Here is an 18,565-nt window from a genome sequence, read left to right on the forward strand (position 1 = left end):
AAGGAAGCATCCTCGCCCCATTCCTCTACACCATTTACACGGCTGACCTACCAACTCATCCTTCTACTTCCTTGTACACCTTTGCCGATGATACGGCAATTCTATCCTCTGGTACTGATCCTGTCTTCACTACCCGTACACTTCAAACCCATCTCAATTCCATAGAAATATGGTTAACCGACTGGAGAATTAAAATAAATCCCTCTAAATCCAAAAACATAGTCTTCACACTTAACCGCAAAATCCCTCCTCCTGTTTATATGTATAACACCCCTATACCACCTGCAGATCACGTGAGATACCTCGGACTATTCCTCGACAAAAGACTTACTTGGAATCCTCATACTCGACTAAAAAGAAAAGACCTCAACACAAGATATCGACTTCTCGCCAGACTACTTGACAAACGATCGAAAATTACTTTACGAAACAAAAGAAGACTATACATCTCTCTCCTCATGCCAATATGGACTTACGGACTGGAACTCTATGGCGCTGCCAAAAAATCCAACCTTAACCGCATACAAATCCTTCAGTCTAAAATCCTCCGCCGTATTACGAACGCTCCTTTCTATGTGTCAAACCTCACCCTTCATACCGACCTCAATATTCCATTTGTAACCAACCTCGCTAAATCCCGCTACACTAAATTCCATAAACTCCTCAGATCCCATCCCAACCCACTCGCACAACTCCTTTCATCCCAATCACTTCCCGGAAACCCCGTACGACGGCTCAGGCGTCGCTGGCCCCGAGATCACCTGAGGAGCTAACGATGGTCACCACTGGGTGACTGTCATTCACGACAATCACGCCATGTCTATACTTATTTAGCACATTTACTTGTTGCATATATATTTGTGCAGTTGTAAAATTCTAATAAAGAAAAAAAAAAAAAAAAAAAATAACCATTCTCTAAATTGAAGCTAATTAGTGCGTATTGTTCTCTGGTGAAAGGAGAATATGAATAGGGGCCCCGTCCATTGAATTCTCTCTAAGATTAAAAGAGAGGTTATTTTATTCAATTAAATAAAATTACGACTGAACTGATTATCCGATAAAAACTTAGTATAATCACTAAGAAGAAGAGACTTTATTATTATTATAAAATAAAACTGTTTACTTGTTAATGAGATTAAATAATGTTGCCAAATAAATGATAAAAACGTATCAGGATTACAGGAGATAATGTTGTTAAGACGCTACGTAGATTGCTAACAAAATAATATTTACTCGATGACTGAATATTTATTTTCTTATGAAAATTCACACGCTTTCCTTTAAAATACAGTTCACTATCTCTCGTAGATTTCTTCAGATATGGACTTTTTACTATTTCTTTTTTACCGTTGAAACTTCAGTGGAGTTTCTTGAAGTTTGAGAAAGGCCAACGCCGCGTTTCAGTCTTGTATTAGGAGATCATGAGTGAGGAATGTTCTGTGATTGAGCGTATTAGGATTTCATAGTCCTAGTCCTGAGGAGTCGTAAAAAGTTAAGTTTGATTGGCAAAGGGACGCTGGTAATTTTCTCTTAGTGCATTGGTTGTGGAATTACTGTATTCTGTAAGAGTTGAAATGCTTCGTTGAAACCTGAATTACGCATTTGTTGTTGATGGATATTAATTTAAAATTACTTAATATTTAATCGCTAATCTTTTAATCGCCCCTAAAAATGGCGGGCGCCGCATTCCTAGGGTCTGCGGCGACGATTACGTGCGGGACAAGGAGTACGTAATAATTAGTTTTCAGCAATTTAATATCAATTCAGCTTGAGTACAAAATAAAAAAAAAGATCTCCCTAAATAAATGTTATTTACAAACTAAAAAAAATGGTGATCAGCTGATTTTGTGAGTGCTTGAAGGCTCTAGTGTAGTCTTGGTTTCATCCTGGTCGAAGAAACGGGCTGTCGGCCATGTAATGGTTTGCAGAGGATGGTCGGTCACGAAGGAAAAGGAAATTGTGGGTTAGTTTACACACGTGGATCTTGAATCTTGAAATTTCTGTAAATTCGTGTGTTATGCGGCGTTCTAGTTCATAGTATTTGTTCTTTTAAGATCTGTAGTCATCGAGAGTGTTGTTTGCCGTTATCTAAACTAGGCACGTACTTCAGGAGTGGTCTGATGATTATCTTTTAGGGTAGTCAAAAAAAAAAACAACGTTACTCTAATCATTTGGAGTGTTCGGGCAATTATCATGGAAACGAGGCAGTCGTATTATCTATTCAATATTACTGGGGAAATTATCTGCTTACTCCTGTTGACAATGCGTTGGATCCAACTGGCACTTTTCTAAAACTAATTTAAGAAAGAAATTTTCAGAATTGTGATAAGAGTAAGATAGTGTGTGGTGTTTACACTGATAACCAAAAACAATAAATTAAGATCCTTAATTATGTAATCAGAGTAAACGTTAATTATATGCACGCGTATATTTGCGTAAAGAATAACTTGTAAATAAACTAAATCAATAACAACTCGAATAAAGGAATACCTTCTTTCCAGCCAATGTGGCAAACATAAGAAAGGTGCACATTCGAGGGAATTAGTGTGTGTGGGGATCTGGCAACACTGTAACCCAGAACACATTCACAGACTGTCATACAGCTATTAAAAATAACGAACAATCATCTAATGTTTTATTATTTAAAATAGAACTAATATCCTCTAGTTAATAAGAATTTAAATTAAACAAAAAGAAGAAGATGAAGCCATTTTGTAGACTAAAGGCCAAATTAATTTCTATCAATAACAATAAATGTCTTAATAAAGAGTTAGATAAACAATAATGGCTCGCATAGCTAGCATTCCTTAATATTGTTTCAAGTGTTGGGCGGATATTGTGCATAGCTTTGTGGCCAAAGAAGTAGTGCTAATGAAGACAAACAATTTTTAAAAATTACTTCGAAGACTAGAGACTCATCGGAAATTAAAGCCACGTTTTGTACGCGTGTTTTTGTTCTTTCTTTCTGGAAGGCTCTCAAGGTCAATCCTCAGCCTTCATACTACAAGAGTGTTTGCAGAGACGGTTCTGGTTGCAACTGTTTGGGTATAGCTTAGCCACAGGCAAACTCTAGCTCAGTTCAATTACGTCATTGGAGCACAGTGTAGCTTTTGGTAACCTTGCCCTCCCAATCCTATGTTAACCCAACAAAAGCTACACTGTGCTCCAATGACGTAATTGAACTGAGCTAGAGTTTGCCTGTAGGTAAGCTAAACCCAAACTGTTGCATCCAGAACTGTCTCTACAGATGCACAGAGCTTCCCTTCTCTTCTTTGAGAGTCCCAGTGGATGAAGCCACGTATGAAAGTGGGTTACATTCACTCCAGAACACTTTACAGGGAGAACTGTACGCCCTCAAGGATGCAATGGGACAACCTTTGGGACTTCCCAAAGAGAAGGTAGGGGAAGATTTGTAAATGCTCCCTAATTTTTCAAAACGATCTTTGGATAATCTGGGAAGAGGGTTTTGTTGTAGTGGACTTCAGGAAGACGACGTTATCCCACATGTTCAAAACCCGCTTCCCTCAATTTGTGGTAGCCATGCTGTCAGTTGCACAAGAAAATGGTTATCGCCAACTGCCCCAATTTCAAAGCGGAAATTCCCCGTGAAAATACTTTCCTTTACTAGATCTGAGTAAAAGTACAAACAACAAGAAGAAAATTTTGCTGCATTCTGATATTCAATTCTCTTTTGCCTAGTAACTACTGCGAACTCGATTTCCCGATAAAAGGATGAAGTTCCGGAACTTGGCAACAGCTGGGTTCGTGAGTAACTAAGCGAGTGCGATACCAGGGCAATTTCCACCTGGCCATAAGTCTTGCAGCCACAATCGCTCGTCCATATTTTTAAAAACCCGTAGTAATGAATAGAATTAAGTAAAAAATCCCCTTTCAACAAAAAAACAAAAATAAATATAATGGAAAACTCCGTAGCGGGCCTAATTACCGGAAATGAACGCTAGCTATAAATATACACAAAAACTTTTATTCCGGAAGGGTTCTTCCGTTTGACTGCGCCGGAAATCTGCAGTCATTCTGAAAAACTTCACCAAGGTCACAGTCCCCCCCTCCCCTCTGGCCCAGAATAAATTAAACTTCACCATTGCCAGAGTAGTTTTTAAAACTATCAGTTCTGTGTTTAGCTTGAGATAAATTAAGATAAAATAAACGCTGACTATAAGAAGAAGCCGAAGAGTGTTGTTACAGATGTTAGAACTGGAGATTGAAAATTTAATAAAAATAATTCTTTGATAAACATTTTTTAAGAGAGATAAGTTTCTTGTAACACAGACCTTTCTTAGGTTTGTCATTCTTCAGGAATTACATTATCAGCTTGTGTAAACTGATAACTCAACCCTATACCTGTTGTCCTTGTTGCTTTTAAAAGGAATGGTCTAGAGTTACTGATGAACTCCACACTTTCTCCCGCTGTTATGATGAAGTGTAGCGGCCCCCCGTGGCAAATTTTCCATATCCCAGTTTTACACCCTAAAATTTTGATGTGAGCTGAAAAAAATAAAACATGGGAAATACTCTGGAACTTCTAATCCGTTTCTGTTGGTACACTTGATGGTCAGAAGTGATGAAAAGCTATCGGCTATACATCAAACAAAAAAATGCAACTTTTTACAAAAACGTTTTTCTCGATTTTCATGTAAACGAATGGCTTCAACGTCACTGAAAATATGGCCCCATTTAAATTTCAAAGGGTTCAAAGCTAACTGCTTTGGAAAAGAAAAGAAAGGGTTGTTAAGGATTATTCAGGCTTTTCCTTTTCCACAGGTAGTTCTGGGTGAAATTGTAATCGGGAGTGAGTACATATGGATTTCTGTTTATAAAAATAGTACTTGTTTAAAATATTTCCTAACATTTTCTCAAATATTTCAGAGAGATCAGATTTTTTTATTTTATGTGCTATTTGAAACCTTTGATTTTTTGTAATCTACTTTAAAAATTGACTACGGGTCCATCTAAAAGAGTTTTCAATGAGTTAAACAACTTGATAACTAACACTGTTGAGTGCTCGTGAACACGTTTTCTTGCAAAACAAACGTAATTTCTCATACGAAGATAAAAGGAATCCTGGAAAATGATATACCGCCTTAGAAAGCCCATTAGACAAGGAAACTTTTACATAAAAAGTGCCAGCACCTGTTCACGTAAGAGGGCCTAAAGAGTTTTCTTAAAAATTTCGATTACTTTTATTTTTCCAGTATCCAGGAGGAAGATTGAGGCTGTTTGGAGAATAACTTATGCTTCAAAATGGTATCAATTTTTAGAAAATTTATCTGTCTTTCTAACCGAATCATCAAGAATCGAATTCGGACTAAAACTTTCTGAGTAATAACATTTTTATTGCAAAAAAATAAGGATTTTAGAAAAAAAAAAATAAAGTGATGTCACTCAAGAACAGAGGAAAATATGAAGTTGGCCAATACGTCATTGAACTCCACTTTAGATGTACTACACACATATAGGCCTATGGACAATACTTACTGGTCCACCCGGTATATCACAGATAATAAATTAGAACACTTTTACCAGAAAAAAACGCAACTTTAATTGGCTTTGCGAATCTGGAGAATTCATGAAGTAAGTTCAAGTAAGTTCGTGGCTATCGAACTATAGGACCGTACAACATAATAATAATCTTCTACATCCAAATTATGGGCGCCACGGTAGCCGAGCGGTTAGAGGCGAGACCAGCGATGCTAATACGTATTGTGGTACTGGGTTCGATTCCCGGTGTTAGGCCTTGGATTTTATTTAATGGTTAATAAAAGAAATTTACAGTGAAGTATGTTTGCTAGTCGCCTCCGTCCATGACACCTAATTGGTAGTTGGACGTTAAGCCCCGCCTGAAAAAGTAGGCGATTACTTTACTTACACCCGAATTATGTAACTTTCTTCTCCCACGACCCAACAAATCCTAAATTTCATCCCTTTAGGCAAAGGTTATAGTAAACTAGTAAAGTTATTAAACAATACGTTTTCAAAAATTTAAGGACATATTTTTTTAATACATTAATGAAATAACTTTTCTTTTCTATTTTATTAAAGCAGAAGTGTTGCATTCGTGCTTCTGAATCGCATAACGTACTCTATCGACGGTTTTTTGTTTTGTAAACTATGATAAACTAGATCTTCATCCAGTAACACTGTCTGGTGATGAACAAATTCAGCCATGTTCACCAAGGAAGTTCTTTCGAAAGAATGCTGTCTAAGTTACCATCATGACCAGGTATAATATCTCTTCAATACGAATTCGAAGTTGCGAGAAAAATTGCTTGTAAACAATTTGTAAGAAAGAGGATCTGCTAAATGATCTCACAGCTTTTTGTCTTTAAAAATAAGAATACATAACAAACTTTTATAGCATGACATGCTAATGGGGATGAATCATTCATAAAACAAATTAGTAATGAATGTGACTCATATTCATTCAATTGCAAGCACAGAAATTGGCGAGCAGAAGTAGTACAACCAAATTGAAAAATTAAAAGGACATAATTTTTTGAACATGAGGTTGCGCCCGGGCAATGCCTGTAGAACATCGTTGATTTTATCCGTCTAAAGCACGCTTGATTTACTAGCGTCAGACCGGTATTGCATCCATCACCAGAGATGAACAACATCAGTTTGATGTTGAGAATCTGTATTCCAATTATGTTTCTGTCACCTGCTGTTACGTATAGGAGAAATAGGAAAAAAATAAATGTCAAAACTGTAGATTATAAAGGCAGTGACAAAAAACTGTTATTTCTCGTAAATAATCGAGCGCTTTCTTGTTTAAATGTAGGTACAGAGTAAATTGTTGAATATGTGCGCACGTGATGAACTAGAGCAACGTTTTCCCCTATTTACCTGTTTCCAACCGCGGTACTTAAATTCTTAATTTTCTCTCATACGCCACGTTTGAAATGATCATATTTTTGCTGATGGCACATACACCAGTTGTGGCAAACTACAGAACATAAAGACTGTAACTATGTTTTAAGAACGTATTTACATACATAGTATATAGAAAACGCAAATAGAACATATGATAGACTCTTGGTAACAAAATAAATAACTCCCAAAAAAGCACATATGATACAAAATGCAAATAAAGTAAAAAATGTTTACTTTTAAAGCCTTCACAAGTGTTTATTAAATATAACCTGCCTTCTTACTATATTTTAATTTTAATTTTTGTTGGCCATTACTTTATCAATAATTGATTCACCTTATGGTATGTTACTAATATCCGTTTATTATTATTTTTATTACAATTCATTAACAAATCATTCTGTTTACATTTCAAGGTTACACAATATGGCCATATTTATGCCTAAGTGTTAGTGTATAAAAGAAAGTGCAACTTAATAAGAATTTAATAGAATCAGATCTGGCAACGTTGCAGCCAAAAGAGACAAAGCTGTTTGTTATATGGAATCCCCTATTGTGACGTTTTTATAGACACCACAACGCATTATCCCAATATCTTTGTCAAAAATTTTTTTGGGCGACTAAGAAAAATACTGGCCAGTTTTGGGCACTTTTTCTTGTTGTTTATGTTTTGGGGAATTTGTAGCGGTCGAGTAGCCAGCCAGTGGTTGCAAAGTATGAAGGGTTGTCAAAATAAAAAGGTTAAATTTCCCCTCTATCCACTAACTTTAATGTTGGCTATAAAATTCAGTGCTACCCTAAAGGGTTCTAACCTGTTCACACTTCAGTTTTAATTGACTCGTTTGTCTACATTAGACATTCTGGTATGTGATAACTCATACCACATTCTATTAATGCACTTTTAAATTAATAAATTTTCTTCTAACTCACAAAGTTTTGTAAAAAAAAATAACTAACCTTTTAAAAAGTAACAAAACACACCCTGCCTGACAGTCTATTTAGTGAAGTGGCACTTCTGTTTAGTCCAATTGAGATTACACTTTAGGTTACATGAAACTGCAAAAAATCTAAAAACCAATACAATCGATTCAAAAAATTTCTGAGCAAGCTAAGGTGCAATCAACACTTTTGGACTCAGAAAAATCTTAAAAAGGTTATCTTCCTTTGTAAACTTGGTTTCGAAATTTTGCCACAATGGCAATCCTTTCTCAGAAAACAGGTTTTCCAGTGAAGTGACATTTACGGGTCAACTGAAACCTTATTGTCGGAACCCCACAATTTCTGTTTCGGTGTGGCTGATCACACTGATCACAGATAGACTGTCATTAAAGTGGCAACTGAGAAAATTTGCACCATCAATTTTCGCCTCATGCCATAGATGAAAGAAAACCACCATGATAGTAAAATTCTCATTAACGAATTTCTAGATTTCTGCAGAGGGGGAATAAGATGCAAAAAAAAAAACACGGTTGAGATGGAAAATTTATTTACTGTTACAAAAAGACACAAATTAACGAAATGTTAATAAAAACATCAAAATATTTAATTGATTATACTCTCGCCGGACGCATCTTTATTCTAAATTATGGGAAAATATTTTATAATTAACAAAAAACATTATTTTCGTTGAGTGTTTAGTTGGTAAGAGTGGGGTCCTAGTTGTCACGCTGTTGGCTCACTAGCGCGTCCTGGCGGTAGCTTCATTCAGTCCATGGTGCTCCAGTAGTTTAGTTGTGTCCAGTTGTTAAAGCCGTGTGTTTTGTGTATGTACAGAAAGTTGTTACTGTTTACGTGATTCCAAGTTTTTTTTTTTTATTTTTTGGTGCCTGTGGCTTCACTTTTTAATTTTTAATTGAGTGTAAAAAAAAAATAAAGTGTTTTATTTTGTTTTTTTTTTAAAAAAAGTTGGACTAAAGTGGGATTTTTCCATTATTTTTTGGATTCTTAAAAAAAACGTTTTTACAAATTTTTTATGTAAGTAGTTACAAAGTTTTACATCAGATTATTTTTTAAAATCAAATTTCCGTACCCTCTTCTCCGTAAATAGTAAATAGGGTTTAATAATGAAAGTGATATTTTTAATTTACCTTACCAAAAAAGTTGGACTTAGACACAGAATCTTCCAAAAAAAAAAAAATTTAGGCTGCTGTATTATTTATAGTAAAAGTTAATTACATTTTAGTGCAAAATTTGGTATATTTTACAAATAAATTAAACGTTTATTTTAATTTTTTAAATGTAAAATAAAATTTAATGTTAAACAAGAGCAACAACTCGTACGCACAATTTTGTGGTTATACAAAGTTTTATAAACGCCGGCCGGTTAATAAGAATTAATTTGTAGTTGTAACTTTTAATCTCGCACTTATTTTTGCTTTAATTAATTAGTAAAAATAATTTTTTCTTGTTAAATATTGCTAAATTATGTGCAGTTATGTTTACTGTGTGTCTGGGTTAACTTGAATTTTGCGTGGTTAAGGCGGTTAGAACTGTTAAACCGGGATATTCGTTTTTAAAAGTTGAACTATCAGCTATTTAAATAAGTCAAATAAAATTAAGCCTTAACGAAACAGTTTTACTTTTTTTTTGGTCGAATTAGTTCTGATTAACCGTAGAATCGAGTGTGGTTTTTTTTGTTTCTACTCCTGCCTATGGTATTAAAAAGTTCAACTTGGCAACAACGCTTTCTGGTCCCCAAAGCACTGTTTCTAAAGAGGAGGGGATCAACCACCTCTGAACTTGTCAGACTTGTTCGAAAACTTACCCCTCTGGATGGATAATTTTTTATTTATTTATTTGTAATAATATCGAATCAAATTCAATACTTACATTATTTTTTTTTTACTTATCGCAATTTTTTTTTTAAGTTTTTAAATTAAGTTTTCTTAATGAACTGAGTGCGATAGAAAATCTCGATGATTCTGTATAAAAAATGTTATTGAGAAAAATGACAGTAATCTGTAGGGAAATTCATTATTTTAGGTCATTCGCATTTTCTGTAAAGGTTGAACTAATTGCTTAAAAAAAATTCGTCAGGATGATTTCGTTTTTTTTTTTCTGAAATTTTGTTTTTGAGAGGACCCCCTTTTTTTAGCAAATTAGAAATTTAATAGTCGATTTTTCAGTAACAAATCGATTTTTTTTTTTGGTTTTGCGAACTCTTAATTCTTTTGGCCTGCTCATTATTATTTAAAACCTTTGTTTTGACTGAATATGTTTTTGTAGATTTTGAAGTTTAATGTTTTATCTTCCCTTAATAATTTTTCCATTTTTCTAATAATTCTTTTTGGGGATAAAAAAAAAAAAAGTTTCAATTTTTTTTGTATTGTGCAGAATTATAATGGGAGCCCGGCAGACCAAAAGGTCAGTAGATATTTCAACTACTCCTAAGAAAGAGAAAGGAGAAGGTGTAGTTGAAGAGAAATTAGAAAAAATTGAAGAACAAGATTTGGCCAAAGTTCAAAATGGTTCTGCACATAGTACAGAAAATAATCAGGTATGTGAATGAAAAAGTTTTTTTTCTTAAATGTATTTATATTTATATTTTATAAGAAATAAGTTCCGTAAAAACATTGTATCCCCATATTTCGAAAACATTTGTGATTTCGGTCAGGGGGAAAAAAAAGTCCGATTTGGGTGCGGTCGTTTCTCGTAGTTAAGTTTGGGAACAGATGGATGACCTGCGCTGATGATGCTGAATATTTATTATATTTTTAAACAAAACAAGTTTTAATTGTATACACACTTTCAGAAATAGATGGTAATTTACATTTTTTTTAATAATATTATTACTTTAAAAAGCCTGTTAAAATTATCATAGTTATGCCGGCAACATTTACCTACGGTTCTTACTGTACTTATTTCTGTTAGTGATCAATGAGAAATCTATTTTTTATCGATAAAACAGTATAAAACTTAATTTTTTTTAAAAAATAAAACAAATTTAAAAAAAAAATTAAAACTTAAGGGGGACATCACAAGAATTTTTATTTAATACCAGCCGCTAGGGTGTGTGCATTTACAAATTAATTTTAGCTACTCGTGCTGCTATCTAGCGGATTAACTAAGTACTAGAAACTATTCCTATTTTATTTTTTAATCCTAATTAATTTTGTTTTTAATAATTTCCCTTTTTTAAATAAACAGATATTTACTTGTTCTTTACCTCTAATCACTAAAACCAGGAATAAGTTTTGATGATCGTGCAATATTTTTGAACTTGAGTTGTGAATTCTTTAGCATATAAATGGAAATTTGCTTCGGTACTTCCCGTGAGACCTGACAGGAAAGTGATTATAATCGCTAAATCCACCCACGACTTGAGGTATTTAATGTTCCAAAACGTTATACAGTATTCAGTCTTCTGTTAGCGTTTGTTTATTCAGATAATTCGTACTAATTCGGAGAATACTTGCACATTTTTACTGATACAATTTTTTTTTATAGACTTCGTTTTGTGACCAAGAAAACTTCAATACATGTAGTTCCGGTAAAAAACTTTAAATAGAACATTTCTCATAATCATTGTACTCCTAGAAATAATTGCCGGAAGCCCTCAAACGTTGATATACTCGTACAAAATATTGAAAAGGTTCTTTTTGGAGATTTCCCTGAAAACTATCGTGAATTATCTTGCAAATTAAGGTGATTATTGAAAAAATTTATTTTTAAAAAAAAAAAAAACTGCTTCGTGACAAAAGGAAGTGTTTTCAGCGGAAATATTGGTTTTGAGATGCTGTGTGCTGAATAGTTTTCTTATTTAATTTTTTGATCTGTGAAACATGAAAAGCTCAGACTTTATATTTCATGTGATTTTCCCATGGGATCTTGATAGTCACTGAGCGCAGAGATTTCCTGGTTTGGAAACGAGAAGATTTCTCACATTATTAAGAGTTTCGCGAAAATAGATCTCTCTACTATATACTTAGTCTAAATTACACACAAGGTCTATACATGTACTTCCAGCACATTTCTAGGAAAATGACCAGTTCTCGCGGGGGTCGATTTCCGTTTGACGTGAGTCAAACAGATTAACTTAGTGCAGGCTACATCACGACGTGATAACCTATCGTGATTATTACTAAGTTTAGACTTCTAACAGTGTAATATACATATAGATTGTACTACGCGAATAGTAATATTAGTGAGTATAGTATTCAGGTTCTGATTTTGGATTCAAATGCACCATCTAGTTGACTAATGGATCCCCGTCATTGGTTTGAATTTCTGAAAAGTCGGAAGTTCATCTTGCTCGAGACCCCCACCTTGAATTTATAAAAAACATCCCAAAACAGGAGGGATAGTTTTATGTTTGTTGAAACCGTCAGTAAACGTGTGTTTCCTTTGTCCGATGTAGCAGCAGCCCCTCACCAGATGTTCTCAAGGTCGAATTGCTTTCTTTATTAGTTAACCTAACCAGTTTAGTTTATTATTAGTTCGACTGGATTGATTATTTCTGATTGTTTTTTTACGTTCAAGATCCTTCTCAATTCTTAACGTTTTCGTATGAGATTGTTTTTACTAGTTTTTTTAATTCTGATTTTCTTCAAAACTTTCTCGAGTATCAGGGAAGTTAAAATTCTGGTGAAAACTCGAAACTGTGATGTTTCAAATAATTTTTTCTCCCGAATACGAATTTTTACTAAATGCAAGCTGTTCGCTTTAACATTAGTTGCTTTTATTATAATTTTCGTTATTTCTGCAGTTATTTAGGTAGTGTCAATTTTTTCACCAGAAATTTCCGTTTGGTGGTTCCATATTTAATCAGAAATCTCAGGAATTTGAAATTGCAATTCCTGACTGTAACGGAAGTACCTCTTACTGCAGTTTTTCTCAAAAATAACGCCTGCAATTTCCTCTTAACCTCTTGTCGACTTAACACGTAGAGAAGCTAAATTCTTTCTTTAATAGTTATATTATAGGAATATGGTATTAATGCAAGTTATGTCTAGGATCTTCGGCTCTGCAACCTGCATCTTGAGTAATATCAGTTGAATGTGTTTGATGTTTTGTCTGATTTGAACTTCCCTTCGACTGTCCACTAAGAGGAAGTCGTGTGAGGGCCCACTCAGCTGGTTTAATATGATCTTGAACCCTCATTAAAGGCCATCTAAATCCACAAATCTCATGTTTGAACAAAATTTATTGATTAGAACTGTACAAAGTTAATGTCTGTAGAAAGTCGCCCTACATAACAGATTCCGTTCTCCGGTTTGAAGATCCACAAGTTTAAGGTTAGACAAAAATCGCTGGAAACAGGTTTTCTTGGTATTATTAGCGGTTTAATGGCTTCTGCATTATCGACAGGAGCCGTATCATGTTTCAGATGTGTTCTTTCCAGCATCACACTCTTGGCTGTTTGTAATGGAACAGCAGAGTTTTCTTAGAAAGCTGTGACTGGACGCGACATATTAGACAGCGGCTCGCGTCTTCGTGAGTCTTGATTTACTACAAGCCCTTTTAGATTTGTACGTACTTTTGCTTATTCCCAATTTTTTTTTAACTTTCCTGTTGGACGCATGATTTTTTTGTTTATCCTTTTGGCTAGCTGTGCCCAATTTTCGAAATTGAGTTTCGCCAGCAACATGTGAGAGCCAACGAAACATTTTTCCTGGTAAATTTATTTTTGGGGCTTTTTCTTTAGAAAAGTCACTTTGTTTAATTTTCAAGAGAGCACGGTGATTAATGAGTGGCATCAGAGTTTCCGGAACTTCCTTTCACCCTCTTGGAAGAGCCAAGACTGTTTTGCTGACGGATGTTAAGAGAATTACACGCAGTCGAATAATCAACAGCCACGCGGAAATCACGTTGAGATTCCAACGATTAAGGAAACAGTGTAGCTTGGGGGCCGCCCAATAATCTCATTCTCTGGACATAGTCTCCTAGTCCGCTGTATCATTTAAGGGGGACCACATTTGGGGCCGAAGAGAAGCGAGGACTCCTTGTGGCTTCCAGTCCATATATAGGCTATGAACGGGGCTAATTGTGGGGAAACAGGTTTGCAAACCGGTTCATCAATAAAGACCCCACAACTAGCAAGGTGTAGCAGCTAAACTCTAAGCCGTTCGTCCACTTGCAAACTGCTGGTGTTCATGCAGGCGAATGCAATAAGCGCATTTTTTCTTTTCCGCGTTTTTGTTTAAATTAAGAAATTGGTATGCATTTCAAATGCATATTTATATCACGAATCTCTCCTGTGCACATCAACGACAGAGAAATTTTTTTACCTCCTTTCAGATAGTATGTAGGTACTCGGGGAAACCACACATGAGATTATAGGGCAACATATCACAGACCCTCAGTATCTTCTTCATTACCTAACTGCAAAATCCATTTTCGCTTCCTGAATTTCCCTTTAAACTTGCAGTACAACCTGACCGCGTGTTCTCTCCTTTCACATCCACCTGTCTCGAAGTTTTCCGAGTGGGAAAGTTGGCCACACTACTTCCCTTAACACTTCCCTTAAGTCAGTTTGTAAATAAATGAATAATGTAACAAATCCTTAACGCACAAAGTAGGAATGTACCTTACCCAAATATGTCCTAAATAGAAATTTCCTAAAACAAATATAGAAATAAAAGTTATAGTTCTGTGAGTACGTAGTGAACACAGGAAGCAGAGAGGAAATCTCAGTAAAAGTGACACAAACCTTCCGTAAACTGGTACTTCCGGAATTTTGTTCGCTAATTTCCGGTCAGGTTCCACGGCAGTATTACTAAATTTAAATGTTGCCAGTTTAGACTAATGCCTGCGTTTTACGTTTCTTGAAACCACTTTTTTTGTTGGATTGAGGAACCCCAAAAGTGGATTTTTCCTCAATGTGGAAATTCCTACAAAACAAATTGAAAGGATATCTAATAAAAGTGAGGAACATTTGTTAAATGAAAGTAACAAAATCATTGGAATGTGCTTAAAAAAGAAAAAACAGATATCGACAGTATCGACAGGAACAATTAAAAAAACTACGTAAGACAACACATTTTGGTTAGATAAAATAGTCGAAACTTGACTAAGGCAGTACCATTAGATAGTGTGATGGTAGTCCATTAGTTTTTAAAACGCAGGAAATTCCTTTAGGCGTTAGTGTGCAGTTTGGAATGTTCGGAGTAGACGTAGTTAATACGTAAGTTTTACAATGATGGTAGTTAAACAACACACACATCAGTGTCACCTTAATCACATGCCTCCATGAGTGAATCGAATAGTTTTATATTTTATTCAAGGTTTCCTAAAATTTATAACTTCCTGTTGTTTTCTTGTTCCCTGGAAAAAATAAAAAAAGGAAATTTCTTTAAATCAATTTCCTTCTTTCATTTCTTTATAAAAGGAAGTAGAATCGTTTCCAATTTTCTAAATTGAGTTTTCTTAGAGCCCCCCCCCACAGACCAAAATAATTCTCATGACGTTCACTTCCTTAGATTCAATTTGAAAACTTAACAATAAAAACAATAAAGTAGTTCACTGTAAGAAGTTAATTGTGAAAAAGAAGTCGCTAAAAAAAAAGTTCTATACGAGGAAAAAGCACATCCGGTGAGCCATTTTCTCCAAATTTGGTATTTTGGTTACATATTTATCTTCATTAGTATTTAATTCGTGATAATTCCATACATAACACTGAAATGAGCCTTTAGAAAGTAAGCCCTGCTCAAAAATGGCCTTTAAATACCTCATGGAGGCTTTAAGCAGTAAAGCTGCCCAAAAGTGACCTTAAAAATTCAATCAACTAATAATCTACTAATGTATGAAGAAACTAAGTACTAAAGAGCAGTATAGTTCTGTAGAATTCAAAGAAAATCGTTTACTTATGAATTGGGAAAAATCGATTCAGTGAATCGATTGGCTGATATATTGCATAAGCTTATTGTCGGGGATCGATAGTTACACCTAAATCAAGTTGTGTTTTAGAAAGTAAATAAACATAGAAAGTTCATTAAACAAAAAAACATTGCTACTGTTAAAACTTTTATTTATGAATTTAATATATTTTCAAATTCTATTTATAAATTTAAAATAATAGTAGGCGGGCCTAAACTGATATACTTCCATGAACTTTTTGATTAATCATTTCGTAATCTTAAAGTATTACACATTGACCTTCAATTAGTTATAACAATTTAAATTTTTAGCAATTTAGTCATCTTTTCGATAAATATATTTTTTTCTACATTCGCTAAATAATGGGCTAATTAATGTGATAAATTGAGTGATGGAAGGTAATTACAATTACTAGTACTGTTGCTAAATTAATATCTATTTAGGAAGTTTTAATTCTTAACATGAATCATACAAAGAAAATAATTAAAAAATAAATTTAACCAATGGATTAATTTATTATTTATAAATAAAATTTTGAATTTAAAATTAAGCTAGAGATATTTCTTTTTATATACGTACGAGTATTATATGAAATGTTTACATCACTGTTTTATAACCTTCTCTGATCAAAACCAGCCGATTGGAATAACCACTTTACTAAAAACATGTTTGTTGTACATTTAAGTGATTAATATTAAACTATATGTTTAATTTGTAAATTTCATTTGGATTAATTATTTTTGTTTAAGAAAATTCGTTTTTTATGAAAAGAGATATGGGTTGTTAAAAGCGTTGTTTTTAGTGTACAGTTCTACAAATGGTGTAATGGCAGAATAATCAAATGCGTTGACTTTCGTGAGTTTTTTTAAAAAAAAAAACTTAACAGGTTTTATGCTTGACAGTTGTAAAAATTACAACTTTTTTTATTGGTATTCAAGAGAACTTCTGTAACTAGAGATCTGGGACTGGAATAAGTGGCTTCGACGAATAGTGCGTCAACGTAGCCGCGGTGAGTAAAAGGAAGTATTACAGCTAAAAAAAATCGCCCTGAAAAAAATCAAGTTGGTCACTGGGAGGGACATACCAAGACTAGAAAAGGTTGTGTAGTTACCTGTTTCTAGGAGACATGCCCTTGTAGAGAGAGCAGCCAGCAGCAGCTGGCGGCTGACCTACATGCTATAGCATTCTGCCTATATAGGTCCTTGGCCTTAGAAGGTAAATGCCCTTTTAATTGCCGTGGAGAATGTCCTGGTTCAGGTCATTTGGGCCCTTCCTTGGCTCTGTGTGGGAAATCTTTTTTTTCAATGGAGTTAAGATTCTAATTTTGTGCTGAGTAACCTCGTACTTTTACTGCTCGTCCGGAAGTAGTATTGGGTTTGTGGCAGGTTTATGTATTTCATTCTCTTACCGGATGTACATGTGGAGGAAACTAGAATGAAGCTTAAACTTAACTATCCGCTTTGAACCTCTGCGCATTCAATACAATGTCTTACATTCATCCTTAAACCACAAGTATATTTTCTTGAAATTTTTCTCAAAATTGCATTTGATTTCCTTTTTTTTTGGAGTTTTTATGGAAAACTGTTTCCTTATTTAACACTATAATTGGTCACCAGTGCAGTGAAATGTACAAATCTACTACCTAAAATGATGAACAGCATACAAAAGTAATCTCCCCAATTAATTTTATTGAGTTCAATTTGGGAGAACGAGGTGATCAAGGCAAAATTTACCACCATGCTCTGTGGAAAGCTGGAAACGAAACCTGCTTCTTGGTGGGGATCAGAGCAATCCGCCTATTGGGAAAGTTGCTACCCGCATAAGAGATTCCAAAAATGAAATTCAGTCTTCGAAGATTTCTAAGAGCATTAAAAATAGAGCAAGGAGTAAACCTAAACCCACCTACTCCCCGTGCATGTACCGTGAGTGTTTTGTCGGCAAGTTTATTATTGGGTCCAATAATGAGGATCATTTCAAGTTTGGGACTTCCTGCTGATTTTTTTTAATTCCTGAGTTGTGCTGACGCATGAATTGCACGCCTGTTCATTATGCTCATGGATATTTCAGGTTAAAAAACCAGGGAATCCAAATTTTGACCCGAACGCAATATTTTCTCTTACGAAGTTGAGTAAAAGAGGAAGGGAATTTAAGAAAACTAGATATTTCTTTTTAAAGAACAATTTAAAGTCATCCATTTGATAAGAATGCAAAGTCCAAAAAAAAATGCAAAACAGTGAGATCATTTTATTTAATAAAGAAATACATTTTCATAGTTTGAAAGTTCTATTTTATCATGCTCAAATTCTAAGAAAGGACACCATTAATGTGTATAAACAATGGCGCTGCCTTAATAATATAAAGTCTACATCAGGTAATACTATTGTGTTACCAGTGCCGAGAACATATAAGGCTTTGTCTGTCTGTGTTTAATGTTTCTGTGTTTACAAAGTTTCGTTCCATTACCACTTATTGTTTTTATCTTATTAAATGAGGGAAGTAGAGTTAATAACTATCGCCATAGCGTCATTTTTGGGTCTTCACTTCTTCCGGCGATTTCTAAGGTGATCAAAGCTAGTGAGAATATCCATTTTCGTTTGACCCACCGGAGACCTTTTTGTTTTTAGTAATGGTGTTTGTGCGAATCAATTATATCAAAATATCATGAAAATGGAAAATCTGAGAAGGCTGAAACTTAATGTTGAAAGTTTAAATCTCGCCAGGAGATCAAAATTTCCAAACTGGGAATCAACTCCTGAAAGAGTAGGGTTTGTAATGAGCGGTGAAAACAGATTATCCGGAAAAGCTAACCAGGAAATCGGAACTGCTCACGAATGATATCCTTTCTCTTCCACAATCCTCTGTG

The 18,565-nt window shown here is 34.5% G+C and overlaps 1 protein-coding gene across 3 annotated transcripts in view; it reads left to right on the forward strand.

Annotated features, from left to right (window-relative positions):
- Positions 1-7,090: 7,090 nt before the first annotated feature.
- The window catches only part of LOC141448357 (uncharacterized), a 29,258-nt gene continuing 17,783 nt past the window's right edge, over positions 7,091-18,565 (forward strand). Inside the window, exons 1-2 of one of the 3 annotated variants that reach the window (XM_074116705.1) lie at positions 7,091-7,231; positions 10,222-10,384. In XM_074116705.1, the coding sequence (XP_073972806.1) occupies positions 10,229-10,384 (156 nt within the window). In that variant the 5' untranslated portion in view covers positions 7,091-7,231; positions 10,222-10,228. Of the gene's footprint in view, positions 7,232-8,564; positions 8,863-10,221; positions 10,385-18,565 lie in introns of those variants that run through there. The other 2 variants (XM_074116706.1, XM_074116704.1) reach the window with 2 other exon arrangements.

The sequence above is a fragment of the Rhodnius prolixus genome, unplaced genomic scaffold, assembly GCF_049639745.1.
Source record: "Rhodnius prolixus isolate KJV_2025 unplaced genomic scaffold, Rpr scaffold_19, whole genome shotgun sequence".
In the NCBI taxonomy this organism is placed as follows: domain Eukaryota; kingdom Metazoa; phylum Arthropoda; class Insecta; order Hemiptera; family Reduviidae; genus Rhodnius; species Rhodnius prolixus.